The sequence below is a fragment of the Globicephala melas genome, chromosome 10 (genome assembly GCF_963455315.2).
Source record: "Globicephala melas chromosome 10, mGloMel1.2, whole genome shotgun sequence".
In the NCBI taxonomy this organism is placed as follows: domain Eukaryota; kingdom Metazoa; phylum Chordata; class Mammalia; order Artiodactyla; family Delphinidae; genus Globicephala; species Globicephala melas.
In genome coordinates, this window is record NC_083323.1 from 31574729 (window position 1) to 31596003 (window position 21275).

The 21275-nt window shown below is 33.4% G+C and overlaps 1 protein-coding gene across 4 annotated transcripts in view; it reads right to left on the reverse strand.

Moving 5' to 3' along the window:
• Positions 1-1714: 1714 nt before the first annotated feature.
• TMTC3 (transmembrane O-mannosyltransferase targeting cadherins 3) overlaps positions 1715-21275 on the reverse strand; it is a 64852-nt gene continuing 45291 nt past the window's right edge. For all 4 annotated transcript variants that reach the window (XM_030856440.2, XM_060306368.1, XM_060306370.1 and 1 more), the window contains 5 exons: positions 20405-20516; positions 12716-12819; positions 11273-11442; positions 9119-9345; positions 1715-5954 (listed from right to left, as the gene is read on the reverse strand). In XM_030856440.2, coding sequence (XP_030712300.1) covers positions 5140-5954; positions 9119-9345; positions 11273-11442; positions 12716-12819; positions 20405-20516 — 1428 coding nt within the window. In that variant the 3' untranslated portion in view covers positions 1715-5139. The remainder of the gene's footprint in view (positions 5955-9118; positions 9346-11272; positions 11443-12715; positions 12820-20404; positions 20517-21275) is intronic.

Sequence of the window (21275 nt, forward strand, 5' to 3'; positions counted from 1 at the left end):
GCTACCTCTTAATGGCAGTGAAGAGAAACAGTGAGGTAGTACAATTTTAAGGTCTTAGTTTGAGTTATTTGTGCATTTTAATAATTTATTAAATAAATTTATACACTTAATATTTAATAAATATATATTATTTTAGGTTATGTACCTGATGCCTATGGAACAAGCATTCATATTATATTTCTAATAATTTGTTTGCTATCATGACCATCATTGACATTACTTCTGCTAACACATATATAAATCAAATAATATACATCAAATGCAAGCCCAAATCTTGCAATTACATTAATAACTAACATCTATTATTTACTATGTGCCAAGAACTGTCCTAAGCAATTTAAATCTATTAATATATTTAATATAAATATATAACATATTTCCATTTGCTGAATTTATTTAAACAAACCAATTTAGAAATGTCATAGAATTAAACACAACTTGACATGTAAACATACTGTCATGTTCCTGAAACAGACGATACCTGATAAAAGTTAATAATTGCTTGTTGGAAAGCTGTCCATAAATAAGGCTAGTCTTCAGCAAAACTAAAAATATTTTGTTTCTTTAGCTTTTCTAGTATGACAATGCAATACTATCAAACTATAATCAAATATAATAAAGACAACATTGGATGGATCCATCAGTACCACTGGTTACAGCTGTTAAAACTGTTTAGTTCTTGGAGACACATAAAAACAATTAAGCCAAACACATCAAATAATTTTCATGGCTTAAAAAAAAAATCACAATTCACTGAGTGATGTTAATTATGGTTGTGGTCAAAACTTTTGGTAAAGGCTATTTACAGTGTGCATGGCTGAGCACGCACTATTTATAAAGATACTTGCCAAAAAAAGATGTGGTACATATATACAATGGAATATTCAGCCATAAAAAGGAACGAAATTGGGTCATTTGTAGAGACGTGGATGGATCTAGAGACTGTGATTAAGGGTGAAGTAAGTCAGAAAGAGAAAAACAAATATCGTATATTAACACATATATGTGGAATCTAGAAAAATGGTACAGATGAACCGGTTTGTAGGGCATAAATTGAGACACAGATGCAGAGAACAAACATATGGACACCAAGGGGGGAAAGCGGGGGTTGGGGGGTAGTGGTGGTGGGATGAATTGGGCAATTGGGATTGACATATATACACTAATATGTGTAAAATGGGTAACTAACAAGAACCTGCTGTATAAAAATAAATTTTTAAAAGAAAAAAGATACTTGCCGATTTGTTATGAGATATATATATCTATTATAACACATAAATACGTAACATACATTTTACATATATATGTATATATCCCCTTTTAATAACTTTATGAGGAAAGTATTTTCCCCAACCTGCAGATGGGGAAACTGAGGACATATAGGTTAAACAACTTCCCCTAAGTTATACTAGCAAGTGTGGTACCAGTATGTGAATCCAAGTAGATTCATAACTTAAACTCCTAATTATTTCACTACACTGACTTTCAACTGTGTATGTCTATAAAATTTCACATTTGAGTTTGTCTCATTTTCTTAACTGAGTTTCTGTCACTCTGGGTTGGAAATGTATCACTGTTAGGAAGTAAGTTAACATGTACCTTTCTCAGGTCATTGCTTATAAAACTACTGGCCAGCTCTTCTTTCTTTGTGGGGGAAGAAATTTCTTGATATGCTATTATATTTTTCATTTTAACACTAAAAGGCAATTCAGGATAAGGTTTTAAAAAGTATCAATTTAATACTGAATATTTAGAAATATGGTACACACAGACACCACAGTAATATAAAATGCATACAATTATCAACTATTTTATGAAAACTTAACATGGATGGCTGACATCTTCCAACAGATAAAACTCTAGACAAAGGTACCAGATATATTTGAGTTTTCATTTTAAATATGATTTAGTCATGCAATTAGGTTTTTAAAAAAATAAATATGACAAATATATGGATTTCTGAAGTATAAACTGACATACAAATCTATATATTTTCATATTTTTCATTAAAGCATCCTTAAAGAAGCATTCTGTAACATGAAGTTGAGAGCTCAAATTAGATGAAAGGCATGAGGTTTTAATAGAACTGAGTAATTCACATACCAAACATCTACATAAAAGTAAAGACAAAATTGCAAACATATTTGCTTTATCCTCCAAGTCATCAACTTCATAAAATTACTTACTGGAATAATTATTATAAGATAAAATTCCCAGTTCTGAATGTTAGTAAGGACACACATATAGGAGCAATATGAGAAAAAGTTTCTTTTGTAAAACAGCAAGAACTAAAACTACATCCCCTTATTAGTACATAAACCTATGATAAGCTTTCTTTTTCAAACTTACAGATGCTCACAACTGTGAAACACAGGTTAGTGAACTGGGCTAAAATGTCCCTACCCTCCATTTCCCCCAAATGGCAGCTTCAAAGGAAAAACTATCCATTGACTTTTTCACCTCAACAGCTTGAATAAAATTTATATTATGAATTTAAAGAGAAAAAATAATCACCTCACACATAAGCAAACTTGATGGAACTTAAGATGGAATAAATACTAGGTATCAGAAGAGCATATTCCTTAATGGAAGTTAAAACATCAAAATTAATTGGATTATGTCACTAATTTAAAAGTTAACACAGGAGAGATAAGAGGATTTTCTTCAACGAATTTAGAACAGTGGTCCCTAACCCTGACTACAAATTAGAGAGCCTTTGGAAAAACTGAAGCATGGCTCTACCCATAAGAAATTCAGATTTAATTGTTGTAGGGTGGGGTCTAGATGATTCTAATATGAAATGAGGGTTGAGAAACAACTGATTTGGAAAAGTTATTGATTACTCAGGGTGAATTTGATTTAAATATTCAAAATATGAGCACTTCCTACATGATAGGCACTGTTCTAAGTGCTAATGTGGAGAAAATTCTTTTTTCTATAAAAATCATTGGATATTAATATATCTTTTATCTTTTGAATAGTTACATAATTTTATTAAATTATTACTCAAAGCTTTTATTACGGTCTGCTGTCATAAAAGATTTCCTTCTACTTTTTTGAACTATCCTCAGTTGATATTATAACAGAATAGATCAAACTCAAACTTCTTCTCAAGATATATGTAGAGAATGTAACAATAACAGTTTCATTTTTCAAGTCATGGTATATGAGGTATTCTCCACCTTATATCTGGAGTCACAAAGCTATAATTTAAAAACTGAAATCAGGTATTGCTTTAATGAATCAAAAATGTACTACCATTGATGTCAGTGCTTGCTTTATATTGCCTAAAAAATAATCTATGACAGCGCCTCAGAGAACCTAGTAAGAGTAGGTCTTTAATACAGACCATGTTTCTTATGACCTATTTATAAAACATCCCTTTAAGAAAAAAGTTACAGGAATATGGGTTTTGAAACATAATTAGAAATTCATTATTTCAAAGGAACAGAAATATAGTTTTTGAAATGCTACATAATTAGAAATTAGTTACTATCCCAAGACGATAGCTTGAGCTTTAACATTTTAAATTAAAGCCAACTTTATTAGGTATTATAAAAATGCATTTTAACTCATGAAAAAAGTCAGATTTAATAAATTTGATTTGTATCTACTCTTCAAACTAACATTTTTCAGGTTTAAATTTGCTAAAACCAACTGATTAATTTATTAATCATATACTAGGCTAATTATCTTTTTTCTAGCTGGACAACAGGCCAAAACTGACGAAATTTTGGTTCAACCATAATATATGCATGTATAGAAAAATGCAATAGCAATTTATTTTCCATACTTGATGGACTTAAAACAGCATTAAATTTTTTTTTTTTTTGCTGTACGCGGGCCTCTCACTGTTGCGGCCTCTCCCGTTGCAGAGCACAGGCTCCGGACACGCAGGCTCAGCGGCCATGGCTCAGGGGGCTAGCTGCTCCGCGGCATGTGGGATCTTCCCAGACCGGGGCACGAACCCGTGTCCCCTGCATCAGCAGGCAGACTCTCAACGACTGCGCCACCAGGGAAGCCCCAACAGCGTTAAGTTTTTTGTGGAAGCTCAGTAGTCAAAATAAATACTTAATAAAAATATACACCATAAGATATCAAGAACTTAGTGTTTAAAAATAAACTTTGTCACATTGTTTTGCCTTCAGTTAAACAGAACTCAATTTAGGTACCTAAGGTATCTAAGAATAATTAAGGTATGTTTTTGGAAACAAAATTAAAATTCAAGTAACACTAGAAAGATAACACTAAGATGAAAGAGAAACTTACTATGTTTTAGCTCAAAAGTTTAATCAAGTTATAGCTACTGGGACTTCTCAATATGACTATGACCCTCATAAACAGGAATAGTTTGGGAAACAAAAGTCAAAGAGTCATGATTATGTGGTTCATGCTGTGAAACCCTCAGTACGTAAAAAAATGAAAATACAGTATATAGAGCACCATCAGAAATGTGTGTGCGTATATGTATTTCAAACTTTACCTGATTAAAAATTGCCATTTAGAGTGAAGGACAAGCACACAGTTACGAAAATACATTCTTAAGCTAACATGTCATACGACTTATTTTAAAATGTTTAATCTGGCGTTCCTTCTAAAAATCAAAAAAAGAATACAACATAAAGAAAGCCAGCCAGCATTCTTTTGTAGTGCAAAGTCCCTTGGAAATAGAAGGTTACTGAAGAAAAAGAATGTGTTCAATAAGTGTTTTCAAATCCATAGTCAAATTCCAATATTTAAAGGAAAAATGAAGTTAACTAATATATATGAATTCATAGAATAAACCAGCACATGTTGGATTTGCCCCCATGGGATTACCATTCAGGCCTCAGATTATTTTTAACTGAGGGTAATCAATGTTATTCTGCTGAAAGAATCTTCCTTCTATAAGAAAATATACAAATTTCCCACCTGTAATTTCTGCTATAGTCACCAAAACTCTAAAAACTACTGTTATATATAATACATACCCTGGGGTAATGAAAGGGTCTTTAATGAAAATCTTATTTTGATCCTACGTAGAGGCAGCTTATGATAGACTGTTAGTATCCTTGCTATTTTTCAAAGCTCTCAGTATAAGTAATCACATGATATAGACTGAAGTTCTTTGAAACCACTGTCACGTGATAAAGGGTAATGCTATTCACCATTTAAAATACGTTCAATCTCTTCTAGTCTTTTTAAAGCAGCAACTCTTTTCTTCTCAATTTCTTTGATTTCTTTTGTTGTTTTGTGGGGGGTTTCTTTGTCTGTATTTTTTCCTAACTGTTTGTTGGATTTCGACTGACTTTTATTATCACTTGTTTTTATTATCTGTATGGGTCTGGGTTTACTTTTGATTTCTTTTTCATTTTCAGTTGGAATTTTGTCTCCTTCTATACCTGAAGTCTTACCAGCTGGGAATACTGGCTGTTCTACAAAACTAGATGAAGAAATTTTATCCCTGACTATATTCAAATGGCGTTGAATATATTCTTCATGTGGTGCTAATGCCAATGTTTCAACCAGGCATCTTTCAGCTTTTAATAAGTCCTTCTCTTCAAAATAAACAACACAAAGATTGTGTCTTCCTTGCACATTGCTTGGATCCATCTCCAAAATCTTTTCAAAACATTTTTTTGCTCCAAGTATATCTTTCTTTTGATTCATCAGAATGTCTCCTTTTAAAATGAGACCTTTGATATGATCAGGATAGTATCTGAGTAACTCTTCCAAGATTGGCAAAGCCATTAATTCCTTTGCAGTCTGAGAATACAGGAGAGCCAGATTAAACAGAGCACTTCTGAAATCGGCTTGTAATTTTATGGCTTTCTTCATCCACATCTCTGCTTCAGTGTCCTTTTTGTCATCCATGGCAAGCATTCCCAGATTGAAATAACCATTAGCATCTAGTGGCTCCTCATTTACATAGCTTAGAAGTCGTTTTCTAGCTTCAGGTCTGAGTTTAACCTCACCTAAGAATTTAAAAAGAAAAAAAATTATACTATGAGCAAATGAATAAGTCTGAGGAACAAAGCCACTTGCAAGTATTTATCTAGATTACAAAAAGACAGCATCAAAACAATTAATTGCTGTGCCTAAATTAAAAAGCAGAAAGAAAAAATCTCAAAGTTTTCATAGGAAAGATGTATATGAAGCACTGAAATGGTAGCTCATTTCCTTTCCTTTAAAACAGTAAAAGTGCCTCAAAAACTAAAAGGGGAGCCAAAGCAATCTTGAGGGGAAAAAAACGGAGCTGGAGGAATCAGACTCCCTGACTTCAGACTATATTACAAAGCCACAGTAATCAAGACAATATGGTACTGTCACAAACACAGAGATATAGATCAGTGGAACAGGATAGAAAGCTGAGAGATAAACCCACACATATACGGTCAACTAATCTACAACAAAGGAGGCAAGGATAAAAAATGGTGAAAAGACAGTCTCTTCAATAAGTGGTGCTGGGAAAACTGGACAGCTACACATAAAAGAATGAAATTAGAACACTCCCTAACACCATACACAAGAATAAACTCAAAATGGATTAGAGACCTAAATGTAAGACCGGACATGATAAAACTCTTAGAGGAAAACATAGGAAGAACACTCTTTGACATAAATCACAGCAAGATCTTTTTTTGACCCACCTCCTAGAGTAATGGAAATACAACCAAAAATAAACAGATGGGACCTACTGAAACTTAAAAGCTTTTACACAGCAAAGGAAACTATATACAAAATGAAAAGACAACCCTCAGAATGGGAGAAAATATTTGCCAATGAATCAACAGATAAAGGATTAATCTCCAAAATATATAAATAGCTCATGCAGCTCAATATTAAAAAAAAAAAACCCAATCAAAAAATGGGCAGAAGACCTAAATAGATATCTCTCCAAAGAAGACATACAGATGGCCAAGAGGCACATGAAAAGCTGCTCAACATCACAAATTATTAGAGAAATGCAAATCAAAACTGCAATGAGGTATCATCTCACACCGGTTAGAATGGGCATTATCAGAAAATCTACAAACAACAAATGCTGGAGAGGCTGTGCAGAAAAGGGAAGCCTCTTGCACTGTTGGTGGGAATGTAAATTGATACAGCCACTATGGAGAACAGTATGGAGGTTCCTTAAAAAACTAAAAATAGAATTACCATGTGACCCAGCAATCCCACTACTGGGCATTTACCCAGAGAAAACCATAATTCAGAAAGACACATGTGCCCCAATGTTCACTGCACCACTATTTACAATAGCCAGGTCATGGAAGCAACCTAAATGCCCATCAACCGGCAAATGGATAAAGAAGATGTGCTACATATATAAAATGGAATATTACTCAGCCATAAAAAGGAATGAAATTGGGTCATTTGTAGAGATGTGGATGGACCTAGAGACTGATACAGAGTGAAGTAAGCTAGAAAGAGAAAAACAAATATCGTATATTAACACATATATGTGGAATCTAGAAAAATGGTACAGATGAACCGGTTTGCAAGGCAGAAATAGAGACAGAGATGTAGAGAAAAATGTATGGACACCAAGGGGGGCAAGTTGGGGGTTGGTGGTTGTGGGATGAATTGGGAGATTGGGATTGACATGTATAAAATAGATAACTAATAAGAACCTGCTGTATAAAATATAAATTTAAAAAAAACACGAAAACATATAAACAAACAAAAAAACAAACTAAATGGGATGAAATATCTCCTGATAGTTTAGATTCTAACTGGGAGTAGACGAAGAATAGAGAATTAAGAGGAAGAGGCATGGGATTTGCCAACAAAAACAAATGTTCAATCTTGATTCTGTTAATTTTATGCACTAAACAAATTATTAACTTGTCTGGGTTAACCTACTGAATTTTCTAATAATTACATGAGATATATAAAAAATGCTCAGTAAATAGTAACTATGACTGGATAAACAAAATGTTCTAGTCTTATTAAATCAGATATTTTCTGTATGTTATTTAAAATTTTTTAGTACTTTTCAAAGGTAAAAATACACCATTATATATAAAGCCTATGTCCAATGTCTCACTACACATAAATCAGGTTTTAGGAAACAAATATTTTATTGAGATAATTTCTATTGCAAATAAATACAAAAAAATTCAATTTCTAAAACTACACACCCCAGGGTGCAATCTTGTGTCAGATAATGGGCACCTTTCATGATTACTAAGGTTAGCTAACTTTACAAAAACATTAGTTTCCTAAACTTAGCTTTTTTGAATAACAGACATAAAGATCTTCCTCTATTCTTTTATGTGACAATATGATAAATAAAGAAAATGTGAAATAAATCAGTAGGCTTAAGTTCTTGTCTTGGACTAGTTACTAACCTAGCCATATAAAGTTAGGGTAGTTATTACATCTGTTTGGTCCTGACTCTCTAATCTACAAAACAGATGACTGGCAAAAACAAACTCAAAGGCCCTCTTTAGCTATAAAATATGATTCTTACATTTTTTGCAAAAGTTTTATAAAAGTATCTAACAATTAATATAGAGATTTTTCCAAACATAAAAATTAAGATTATAAATTATATATATTGCCTTCTGAAGCCGTACTAAAATATATCAAAGATCCTGATTTATTGTGATGAATAATTTAGTTTTGCTAAATTTATAGAAAATATAGGAAATTATAATAACGTCTCAGAAAACAGTAAAACGATACAAAATGATATCAAAAGCATTTGGACTTACAAATCAAGAGAAAATAGAATACTATTTTGTCTAAAACATATAATGCTCTTGGCTCCCTAGAAATAATTACCTAAAAATTTTTACAAATTCAGATTATTTGAATAGTATGATATTTATACATAAGATATATTTCCATGAATAAAATGACAAAATAGATAAATATGGTATTGCTTAATAGACTGTCTGAAAAATCAGTTTTAACATATACCAGAAGAACTAACAATTAGTATTGTCATATATGTTAAGGCTATTACTTGAAAAGTTTACTTCAAGTATTTTAAATATTCTTCTTATAAATTATTTATGCAGTTTTGATGTAAACCATCCATTCATAAAATGTTTGCTGGGGGTAAGATTAGGTTTTATTATATTTCAAACTAGAATATGTTTAAATATAGAAATATTTTGAAAAAACATACCTGATTCTTGCATTAATATAGCAGAATTGAATAACGCTAGCTTATGCTTTGGATTTAGTTCTAAAGCATGATTAAAGTTTTTTAGGGCTTCATTTGGTTCTTTAAGTTCAATATGAACAATCGCCAAGTTGTACCAAAGATCTGCATTGTTTTTGTCCAGCTCTAGTGCTTTAAGATATGCTTCTTTTGCTTTGACAGGTTTATTCATTTTTAAAAGCAATTCTCCTCTGTGGAAAAATCAAACACAAGCTTTACTTACATTACTGTGTCAGTCTATAGATACTATTTTTCACAAGTTTTAAGCTTTTCCACATATTCACACTTTCCTTTTAACTTAGGTTTTTAAAATTTTCTTTTAAAAATAACAAACTGTCCTTAAACCTGAACACATTAGTTTAGCAAATTTGGCTTGATACGTTTTCAAATATTTTTAAAGAAGGAAAGAGCATGCCTGACGCTAGAGAGTAAGATGTCGGGAGGTATCAAAGAAAGGGGAACAGAGAAAATATATTCTTTGAATATATCTTGAAAAACAGCAGACTAGTCTACATCAGAAAAATGATAGCAACTAGAGTGGGAGATTAATTTGTCAGATGAAGTAACAGCATTTGAAGAAGGAATATAAATACAGTAGTGATGGGGAAATTCCAGTATTCAAATCTGTTAGCAATGTCTCACTATACAAAAAGAAGAACATTAGAAATTGTTTACCCCTTAAAATTACTTAGTTTTCTTCGATGTATTCTTATAAAATGACCATTCATTAAAAAGAAAAGGAATTTAAAAAGCCGATCTGGTAGGATGGAAGGGCAATAGTGCCACCTGTAGATACTTTTGAGGAACACATCTGAAACTAATGATCACAGTTTGAAAATCATTTTAGAAATCATTCTAATATGGTTACATTTTCTGTTACAGAGCTTAAAAAAGTCATTTTTACATATGTGCAAATCAGTTTAAGTACTGAAATGAGTTACTTTTATTATAATACTACTCTTTCTTGAAGTATTAGCATAGGCATGAAATCAAATAAACTAATATTCCCAATTTCTAGAATAAGTGTCCAAAATGTGATTTTTTTTTGCGTTACACGGGCCTCTCACTGTTGTGGCCTCTCCCGTCGCGGAGCACAGGCTCCGGACGCGCAGGCTCAGCGGCCATGGCTCATGGGCGCAGCAGCTCCGCGGCATGTGGGATCTTCCCGGACCGGGGCACGAACCCGTGTCCCCTGCATCGGCAGGCGGACTCTCAACCACTGCGCCACCAGGGAAGCCCCAAAATGTGATTTCTTTAAATGCAGAGATTATTAATTCTTTATAAATTAACATATGACACGTTTTATTTATAGAAACAACCCCAGTAAACTTAGTGAATTTCAGCAAGTACTAGATAAGGCTGAACAAAGACAGCTTCCAGCTATGAACGGATTTCATTTCAAAAACTTAAATTCTGAATGCATTTTCCCCATATAAACAATGTGACAAATTATAATTAGGTTTCTGGAGCACGCTGCAAAACAAAGTTTAACATAAAATTTTCCTCAGGTACAATACAAATGATAAGACTTACATGAGAAAATATATCAACTTCTAATATCAAATTCTAATATTACAAAAATTTTTTTACTGGCAACTAAAAAGTTTCTTTGTAGTAACAATAACCAGTCAATTCTCAGTATTAATTTAAGAAAGCTCTTGAGAGTTTGCTATTATATAATTATTTCTTAATTAATTTTATATATAATGATTTCTTAATTATACAATGATTTCTTAATTATTCTATAATAAAGAATAACTTCTTGTAAAAATAATTATTTTGTAATAATTAAGAATTATAAAAGGTAAATTTCAGCTGTTTTAAATAAAAGTGAATTTGTAATGAGAAGCAAATGAAATTAAAGAGGAGCTTTTCCTACCCTTCCTTTTGTATAAATAAACCTAAGTTTGCTATTATAAGTTATGGACTTCCTTGTCAATTTAAAATGAAATCAATTAAATTTGTTAGTCTAAAACAGGCTGTATTTCTATGCTCTTGGTTGCTAACTAAGATTTACTAGAAGAAGAAAAAAAAGCCAAATTAGTCAAAATAGCTTAAAAGTATATGCAGGTGCAGCTTTAATCTTCTATAGTGAAAGCCTAAAGCGAACTACAACACCTGCTAATGTAAGCCTGCTTGAAGTCGGGTCTCATGCTTATTGCTTGTCGGTACAGCTGATCCGCTTCTTCCAGTCGGGACTCATTTGCTCGTATCAGGTTGGCCAGATTAATGTAAACATTTAAGTGGTTAGGTGCAATTCTGGCTGCATATTTTTTACCAGGAATAATCTGTTAAAAAAAAGAGGTTTTTATAATTTGACATTTCAGTACCAAATAAAATCTGAAGTAAGTAGTCCTAGTGTTTTATTTAAAATTTACATAGAACATAAAAAGACACACTGCAATACTAAAATAATACATAAAAAATGTGAAATAATCTGCAGTATCCACAAAATGTAAGTAAAATAATTAATGTTTAGTAGCAATGAAGGTTGTATTTTTTCACTCATGCCAGCTCAACAGATTACTGTTAGATTTTTATATATGTATTATTTTATGAAGTCATAGAAATCAGAACTTCTAGAGGCTAAGGTCCCTTAGTATGTTTGAGTCAGACCAGGAATAGAACTTGGATCTTTTCTCTCAGTCCACTGTATTTGTTACACTATGTCAGCTTTCATGTTGTCAGCAAAATATTTACTGGTTGTGATAACAGGGTAGTTAATTTTACTTCAGAGCTATAGTAAACCCTCACTTGTTTGGTGGAGTTAGGAAATAAAATTCTCTAATTAACTGATTATTCAGGTTAAGTAAAGGTTATTATATATATGAACCCAAATTCTCAATGAACATAATAAATTATATCTGATAAAAATCTTTATTGAACAGAATTTAACTTTAGGATCTTAGGACTGAAATAATTCTTAATGTATCATGTGGTCCAACTCTATTTTTAAAACATTTAGCAAACTGTCAAATCATTTCAATATTACTACTGTTATTAATACAGTATTAATAATATAAACTACAATTGAGAAAACTGTAGCCCAGGGTAAACTATCTTTGCAGATTACACACAGCTAGCTGGCCAAGGGCAGTATCAGATTTTCTAACTTTGACTTTGTATTGCGGATATCCAAGAAATCTTGTACTTGTGACATTATAGCAAATGATGGGCACAGGACAGCAACAGAGATGTATCCACTCATTTTATCACTTTGTTTTCTTCATTTATTTCTTGATAGGAGTAATGTTGAATTTAGTGCTTACTGCACATAAATAAAATTCTTTTCATTTAAAGTCACTTAACTCATAAATAACTTGTAATCAAAAATATCTAAAATTCATAATATCATAATTTGGTTTTCACAGACTATAAATTTTAAGTGAGCTATGAAAGTGAATGTAATCTTTTATAACACTTACAGTAATAGATGGTTCACTGGACAACTTACTTTTAATATCAACAAATTGAAGAATAAAGATTTTCCATTTGGATAATTCTATTCGATATGGACATCTAGCAGACATGACACAATAGAAATAATTTATGACTACTTACTTGAGGCATCAGCGACTTAGCTGTCATATAAGATTCTTCAGCTGCTTTGGTTCTATTTAAATTTTTATAAGTTCTTCCTACATTCATGTGGGCACCAATATCATCTAAAATTAAAAAAAAATCATTTGTTGGCAAATACACTAAATAGCATTCAATGTAAACTACTAAGAAGACATGTTTCTAGAAACAAACACACTAAAGCAAAAGAATGTAAAAGGAGGCAATAGGTCCTGCTTCCTCCTTAAAGCTCTTCTAACACAACTTATTATAACTTATGAGCAAGGCTACACTAGAAAATTATTAAATAAAGTACCATAAGAACAGAAAATACACATATGACATGAAAAAACTATTTGAATGGCTCCTGGAAGGGTTAAGATATGAGAGGGGAGAAATAAAGGTAATGATTAAATTTACATCTTTTTTTTTCCACTATATTTTACTATCCTATACTAAGGCTTACTCTTATTTCCTTAATCTCATAGCTTTGGAATTCACTCAAAAGCAAAAAGGATTTACAAGTGAAAAGGATCACCATGATTACTAGAATTATTTCAAGTATTATAAATAACAAAAATGAATCCATGGTGGCATAGGGGCAAAGAGCCTGTGAAAAAAACTTTGTGACTTTGTTTTTAAAAATTTTTGTGAATGTGGTTGGAGTGCAAGTTATCTGGATTCTATAATATTACTTAAGATGCAGCAGCCCAGATCTCTTAAATGATGATACATTCCCATATAATTTAATTAAAACTTTTAAAAAGGTTGTCTTAATATCAAATCCTCAGCAAATTTATTCAGGGATAGAAAAATATAAAATTAAAATAAAAAAGATATGAGGGTTCATTGTACACTAGTTTTAAGATATACTTCCCAGTAAATATTTCAAAGCTTTGGAATAAAGATAGAAAGAAGGGAGATCTTAAATTAGACAAATTTTACTCAACATGAATCTCTAACAGACATGACAAGGTTTCAAATTATGATTACTACTTGCCTGTGACACCAATGATGATTTTGCAGTTGTGGAATAGTTCTCTGCCTGCAACTCCCAGGACGCATAGGGGCCAAGCATATATATTTTAGGCATTCCTCTAGGAGGAGAGTAACAGTCCTAAGATCTTGCTAAATTATGTTTCAGGTTGGCAATTGTGTGCACTGTACAAAAACTGTTAGATGCCATATGGGTTTAGTTAGAGAACTAGGGGACAGGATTGGGGGAAAGAGGTTGATTTCTTGTTTTTAGACATATTGCTGAATCTCATGGGGTCTCAGGAGGCGGTCAAGCCAAAAAAAAAAAAGAAAAGAAGAGGAAAAAAGGCCCAAAACTGGCAGCAATTCAGAATACTTGTGTAGCTTTGAAAAATTCAGATACCTTACCCTACCCAGCTCAATCAAAACAGAATCTTCAGGAATAGGATTGCAAAAATGTTTTAAAAAAGTTTCAGAGGCAATTCTGATGTAGATCCAAGGTTGAAATACATTGCATTACCAAGAGTATATAGAGTTTTTGCTCTTATACAGCTCTTTAAAAAAAAACTTTTTTATTGAAGCATAGTTGAATTACAGCATTGTGTTAATTACTGCTGTACAGCAAAGTGACTCAGTTATACATATATACATTCTTTTTCCTATTCTTTTCCATTATGGTTTATCACAGGATATCGAATATAGTTCCCTGTGCTATATACAATACGACCTTGTTTATCTAAGCTCTTTTTTTTTTTAAACATCAGATAAATCTATACCATTTACTATAGAGATCAGAAAGTTACCCAGAAAAAACTAAGGGTATATAGAACCTGAAAAAATTATTTACACAGTAAAAATTTAATCTAAGAAAAGAACAAACTGAAAGTTTAAGTAAATAAAAGTGAAATTATGTCAGGTAAGTATTTAAAATGTTACTGAAAAGAGCCCCAACCAACCTTAGAAAAGAGGTTATCCATTAGGATGAAAGACAAGGCAAATTACTATCTACTAATCAGGTTCTTAGAACTATGGCAAGGAGATACTCTCATCAGTAAAGACTACAGACACTAGAGTAAGGCACCCTTACTTTCTCAAAGAACAAAGATAGCAATCAGACAGCATTTAGCGTCAAAAAAACCTACACAACACAGCTAATAAAATGAAACAATTTTTAAAATAAGTTACAAAGTTTAAGATTCTAGGAGGAAACAGCATTACTGGTAAGGTAAATCTATATTCGAAAAAAAAAAAAGGTAAGAAAGCAGGCAAGATATAAAAATCAATTACATTTGAATGACTAAAAAGCTACAGAATTTCAAAAAACAATCTTGCTATTATGAGTGCGCTATCCAAACCAACAGCAGCCTGAATCTAGCAGTCTGTCTTTAATTCAATGTAAACGAGGACTGGCAAATATCAGGCAACTCTGTGCCTAATAATTCTTCAGCCACCAACAGTGAAGTTAAGTATTGTCACACTGATGGCCCAGGCATATGTGTTGCTTTCCAGTTATTTCCTACTCACAAATTTGTCAATTTATTTAAAAAGATATATTTATAAATATCTGGAAACTCCTGAAAACTCTAAAAATCATTTCTACCTTGATGGCATCAAAGTTGAACTAGAAATCCATGATTATTTTCGTTTCAAAGATTTGAAGTTAGATAAAAATGAAATCATTGATTTTAAGGCAAAAATTAACCTTGGAGAAATCTGGTGTTTCTCGAGAAAAACCTACCCTCGTCTTATAAAGGTGTTTACGGAAACTGTAATTCAATTTACAAAAATTTTATCTTGTGAATTGATTTTTTAAAAAAACTTGTAACCTTGATAAAGGAGGCAGGAATGTACAGTGGAGAAAGGACAGCCTCTTCAATAAGTGATGCTGGGAAAACTGGACAGGTACATGTAAAAGTATGAGACTAGATCACTCCCTAACACCATACACAAAAATAAGCTCAAAATGGATTAAAGACCTAAATGTAAGGCCAGAAACTATCAAACTCTTAGAGGAAAACATAGGTAGAACACTCTATGACATAAATCACAGCAAGATCCTTTTTGACCCACCTCCCAGAGAAATGGAAATAAAAACAAAAATAAACAAATGGGACCTAATAAAACTTCAAAGCTTTTGCACAGCAAAGGAAACCATAAACAAGACCAAAAGACAACCCTCAGAATGGGAGAAAATATTTGCAAATGAAGCAACTGACAAAGGATTAATCTCCAAAATTTATAAGCAGCTCATCCAACTCAGTAACAAAAAAACAACCAACCCAATCCAAAAATGGGCAGAAGACCTAAATAGACATTTCTCCAAAGAAGATATACAGACTGCCAACAAACACATGAAAGAATGCCCAACTTCATTAATCATTAGAGAAATGCAAATCAAAACTACAATGAGATATCATCTCACACCAGTCAGAATGGCCATCATCAAAAAATCTAGAAACAATAAATGCTGGAGAGGGTGTGGAGAAAAGGGAACCCTCTTGCACTGTTGGTGGGAATGTAAATTGATACAGCCACTGTGGAGAACAGTATGGAGGTTCCTTAAAAAACTACAAATAGAACTACAGTATGACCCAGCAATCCCACTACTGGGCATATACCCTGAGAAAACCATAATTCAAAAAGAGTCATGTACCACAATGTTCACTGCAGCTCTATTTACAATAGCCCAGAGATGGAAACAACCTAAGTGCCCATCGTCGGATGAATGGATGAAGAAGATGTGGCACGTATATACAATGGAATATTACTCAGCCATAAAAAGAAATGAAATTGAGCTATTTGTAATGAGGTGGATAGACCTAGAGTCTGTCATACAGAGTGAAGCAAGTCAGAAAGAGAAAGACAAATACCGTATGCTAACACATATATATGGAATTTAAGAAAAAAAAAATGTCATGAAGAACCTAGGGGTAAGACAGGAATAAAGACACAGACCTACGAGAGAATGGACTTGAGGATATGGGGAGGGGGAAGGGTAAGCTGTGACAAAGCGAGAGAGAGGCATGGACATATATACACTACCAAACATAAGGTAGATAGCTAGTGGGGAGCAGCCGCATAGCACAGGGAGATCAGCTCGGTGCTTTGTGACCACCTGGAGGGGTGGGATAGGGAGGGTGGGAGGGAGGGAGACGCAAGAGGGAAGAGATATGGGAACATATGTATATGTATAACTGATTCACTTTGTTATAAAGCAGAAACTAACACCAATAAAGTTGTAAAAAAAATAATAAAAATAAAACAAACAAAAAAAACTTGTAACCCAAAACAAACAAAAGACTGTAATCAACTGTTTGTCTAACATGTCATTCATGTTGCCTGGTCAGCGACCATTGTATAGTTTATATTCTTATTCTGGCTAAGCAAAAAAAGCCTTCAGACTGAATGTCTTTTTTTTTTTTAAGCTACTTTAAATGTTAAGAATCTCTGCTCTCTGTGATCCTCTACTGTTCTAGGATTTTAAATACCATCTATATGCTTGCTACTTCAAATTTTTATCTCTAGTCCTGACCATTCCCCTTATCTTCAGACTTATAGTTCTATCTCCATCTGTATATCTAACAGGGACAAAAAAGACTCTTGATTTCCTTCCCTGCATGTCGTTTTAGCTGTCAAATCTATCTATGAAGAACACAGCTGAAAAACACAGAATGAGCCAAGAAGTCTCTGAATGACAAATTCAATTTTTCCAAGATTATGTACTTTTTCATAATAAATTGTAATAAAATGATTTGCCTGTTTTCCTAGCCCACTGTTTATTAGAGACTGCAATTTTGAAAGTATGGTAGGTAAGTCATACTAACTAAAGGAGATAGGTTCAAGTAAGTATCTTTTTTTTTTTTTTTTGCGGTATGCGGGCCTCTCACTGTCGTGGCCTCTCCCGTTGCGGAGCACAGGCTCCGGATATGCTGGCTCAGCGGCCATGGCTCACGGGCCCAGACGCTCCGCGGCATGTGGGATCTTCCCGGACTGGGGCACGAACCCGTGTCCCCTGCATCGGCAGGCGGACTCTCAACCACTGCGCCACCAGGGAAGCCCCAAGTAAGTATCTTAAAAACAGCCAAAAGTGACAACTGACAACGAGAGGAAAAATGATTTTAAACCAAACATCCACAATCACACCCACCCACTAACACGATTTCATTCTGTCCTGACAATACGAGATAGAAATTACTGTCCCAACTTAGAAATGGGAAAGATAGGGCTGAAGGGGCCTAAATATCATCTTCTAAGTCTCCAGGTCCCTGTGTGTCTGACATAAAGATGACGTTGCTTCTCTTTTTAAAAACTCCCAGAATGAACCTAAAAGGCTTCAGAAAGCAATGAATTGAAACTGCCACAGTTAGTGACCACTGACTGTGTGTTAAGACTATGCTAGATGACGCAGGGACTATGAAGATGAATCAGATGTTCATGCTGCCCCTAGGAAGCTCCTCAGTTTAAATACATAGATATTTTAAATAAATATTTTAAACGAACATTTAAATAACAAATATCACAGAAAAGATACAAAAGTTGTAAGGAGTCTTAAAGAGGAGAAATATTTGCTTCTAACTGGAAAGATAGGAGGGTTTTTTTGTTTTGTTTAGAAAAGAAGCCATGTGAGATGGGTTGCAAAAGATCGGTAGGGTGTGGTAGGTGGGTGGGAAGGAAAGGAGAAGGGAGGAGTTCTAGGCTCAAGAAAGAACACGAAAAAATGCAAAGAGGTGAGGAAGCTCATGACATGTATCCTAGATTTCAAGAAAAACTAAACTACATGAAGAGCCAGGAGAGATAAAATTGGAAAGATAGCTAGACCATCAGTTATATATTTCTACAACATTCTCTAACAGGAATTTGGCTTTGCCTTGGGGACACTGGCAGCTTTTCCAAGTGGTGACTGTGGTCTTTTTCTTATCTCTTGCAACACTGGGCCTGGAGTTAGGTGTCCTCCTTGATCCTTACCACTTCCAGACCTCTGTAATTCCTTAAAATCACTCAACTCTGAATTTCAGATCATTAAACTCTATTATCCACTACCCTTCCTTATTGCAGTCACCAATCTCATATATAGCTCCTGGTTCCTTGTTATTTCCAACATCACACAGTTGTCAAAATTCTTAGTAATTTCAAAATCTATATAGATGTATCTTCCAATAGTTGCCTTGATATCCTTTCTTCCAATAATTTTCACCTCCATTCTCCTTTAACTAGTCAGTTCAATGGCCACAGTCATATCTAGTCGAAATACAGGGGGCACTGCCCACCACTCCCCACCCCTCCAAGTATATTTAGAAATGTGTGTGTGGGGAAGTACTTTTTGGTCATCATACTGAATGGAAAGTAATGATTGTACTTGGTAGGTGGTGGCCACGTTTGGTACATATCCTGGAACACTGAAAACTAAAAATGCTCTAGCTAGACCTTACTCAGACACCAACAATTTTTCAGATCTATAAACAACTGATCTGATCACCTTTTCCTCATCTTTCATCCTCTCTCACATCCTTTCATAACCAGCTTAGGTTGTGTCTCAATATTCCCTTATCCCTTTGTTTAGTAATACACATCTGACAAAATTCTAATCCTGTTTAACCAAATTCTCCATGCCTGTACCACTGCACTTATAAAGTAGTGGGAGAAAACTTTTAACCACATCAACTGGTTTAATTGTAATTAAGTATTGCTAAGCTCAAGTAGGGTGTTAGAGCTGCTTGACAGTCATACCATATTTTCCTACTCTACACATTTTCCTAGATCTTTGTTTCTCAACACGTGATTCATGGACTAAGTATCACCTAGGAACTTACTAGAAATGCAGAAATTCAAGCCCTACTCTAAATCTCTATATATCAGAACATGAACCATATGATCTCCAGGTGATTTACAGGTACATTAAAGTTTGTGAAGCTATGTCCTAGATGATTACTTCAGACCCTCTCCTGGTCTTAGATTTCCAGCACTTCCTCTCCATTCCCCACACTCTACTATTGATTTTACTTTCTGTTTCACTGAGAAAACAGAAGCAAACAAAGGATAACTTCCAGAAGCTATTCATCTATTATTCACCTGCCTATATCATGTCTCTACACTCTGCTTTCCCTGTTAACATAGGTTAACTATTGGTTCAGTTGACTGAATGAAATCCTCACCCTGAGCACTAGATCCTATTTATCTATTCCCATCTGTTCAAGGACATTGACCCAGTACTTCGGTTCCCCACCTTGAATTATTATTTTTCCCACCTTCAATGGATTAGTCACACACATGCTTTGTTTCTCTCACCTTAAAACAAAACCCCTAAAATTCCCAAAAAACAAAAAAAAACCCATCATCCTACTATCCTCTCTTGACCCCATACTCGGCACCAACATTTCTTATCAACACCCTTTAAAAGAGTTTTTAGTATCAACTGTCTCCAATTATTCTTCTCCCACTCTCTTAAACTCACTATCAAGCTTTTGCATCTATCCCTTCACTAAAACTGCTCATCAATGCCACCCAACAACTCTGTTTAAAAAAGACTCCTTAAATGACTGATATAAATAGCCCTAACATAAAATCCATTTCAGAAATAAGCCAGCACCAAACACTGTACCATTCCAGTCAGTTGGAATAAAGCTTGAAAATAAACTCTACCTATTTTCCACAAATATAATCATGTTTTTAAAAAGAAAATAAACTACCACAATAGCTTTATTAGTTAATAATGCTTACCTGGCTGAACATGGGTAGCCTGTAAGAAGTATTTCAAAGCTCTCTCAAAGTTCTTTTCATTTTCCAGAGCATGACCCACATTATTCCATAATTTGGCATTATTTTTATTTACCTTAAATATGGAAGTACAGATAGAAATTAGTTAAATTAAAAAAAATGAGTCTAATTAACACAGATTTTGTTTGGTATACTATTAGGAATGGAGTACTCCATAGAAATGTCCATGAACAGATGAAGTGGGTAAAAAGGTACAAACTTCTAGCTTTAAGATAAGTAAGGTCTGAGGATGTAACGTACAGCATGGTGACTATAGTTAACAATACTGTAACTATATGAGGTAATGGATGTTAACTTATTCTGGTAGTCATTTTATACACACACACACACACACATGCATATAATCATTATATTGTACACCTTAAAGACAAAGTTATATGTCAATTATATCTCAATAAAACTGGAAAATAATCATTCCGATTTCTTCCAGAAAAAAAATGTGTATATATATGTGTCTATGTATGTATACATACAACTCCAATTAACATGGATATCTGTTTGGTATATTATTAGGAATGGAGTGTTCCATGGAGATAAGGAAGAAGTCAAAAGAACACTGCTTCATGAAGTTTACCCTCTCCTCCCTTTCAACATTAAAATACTAAAACCACAGTTTATCTACTTTACATGTTAAAATTTTACTAAAACTTTTATTTCATCAAAACATAGAACTGTTTGAAAACTCCTGCTCTATTATTTATGTTCTTTTGGGAAAGACAGAATTTGAACAAGTGAATATGTTTAAACACTGCACTGATGACTTATTTTGAGGCTCGACATAAAGCTATTTATGTAGTCTCTTATGGTAATGGGA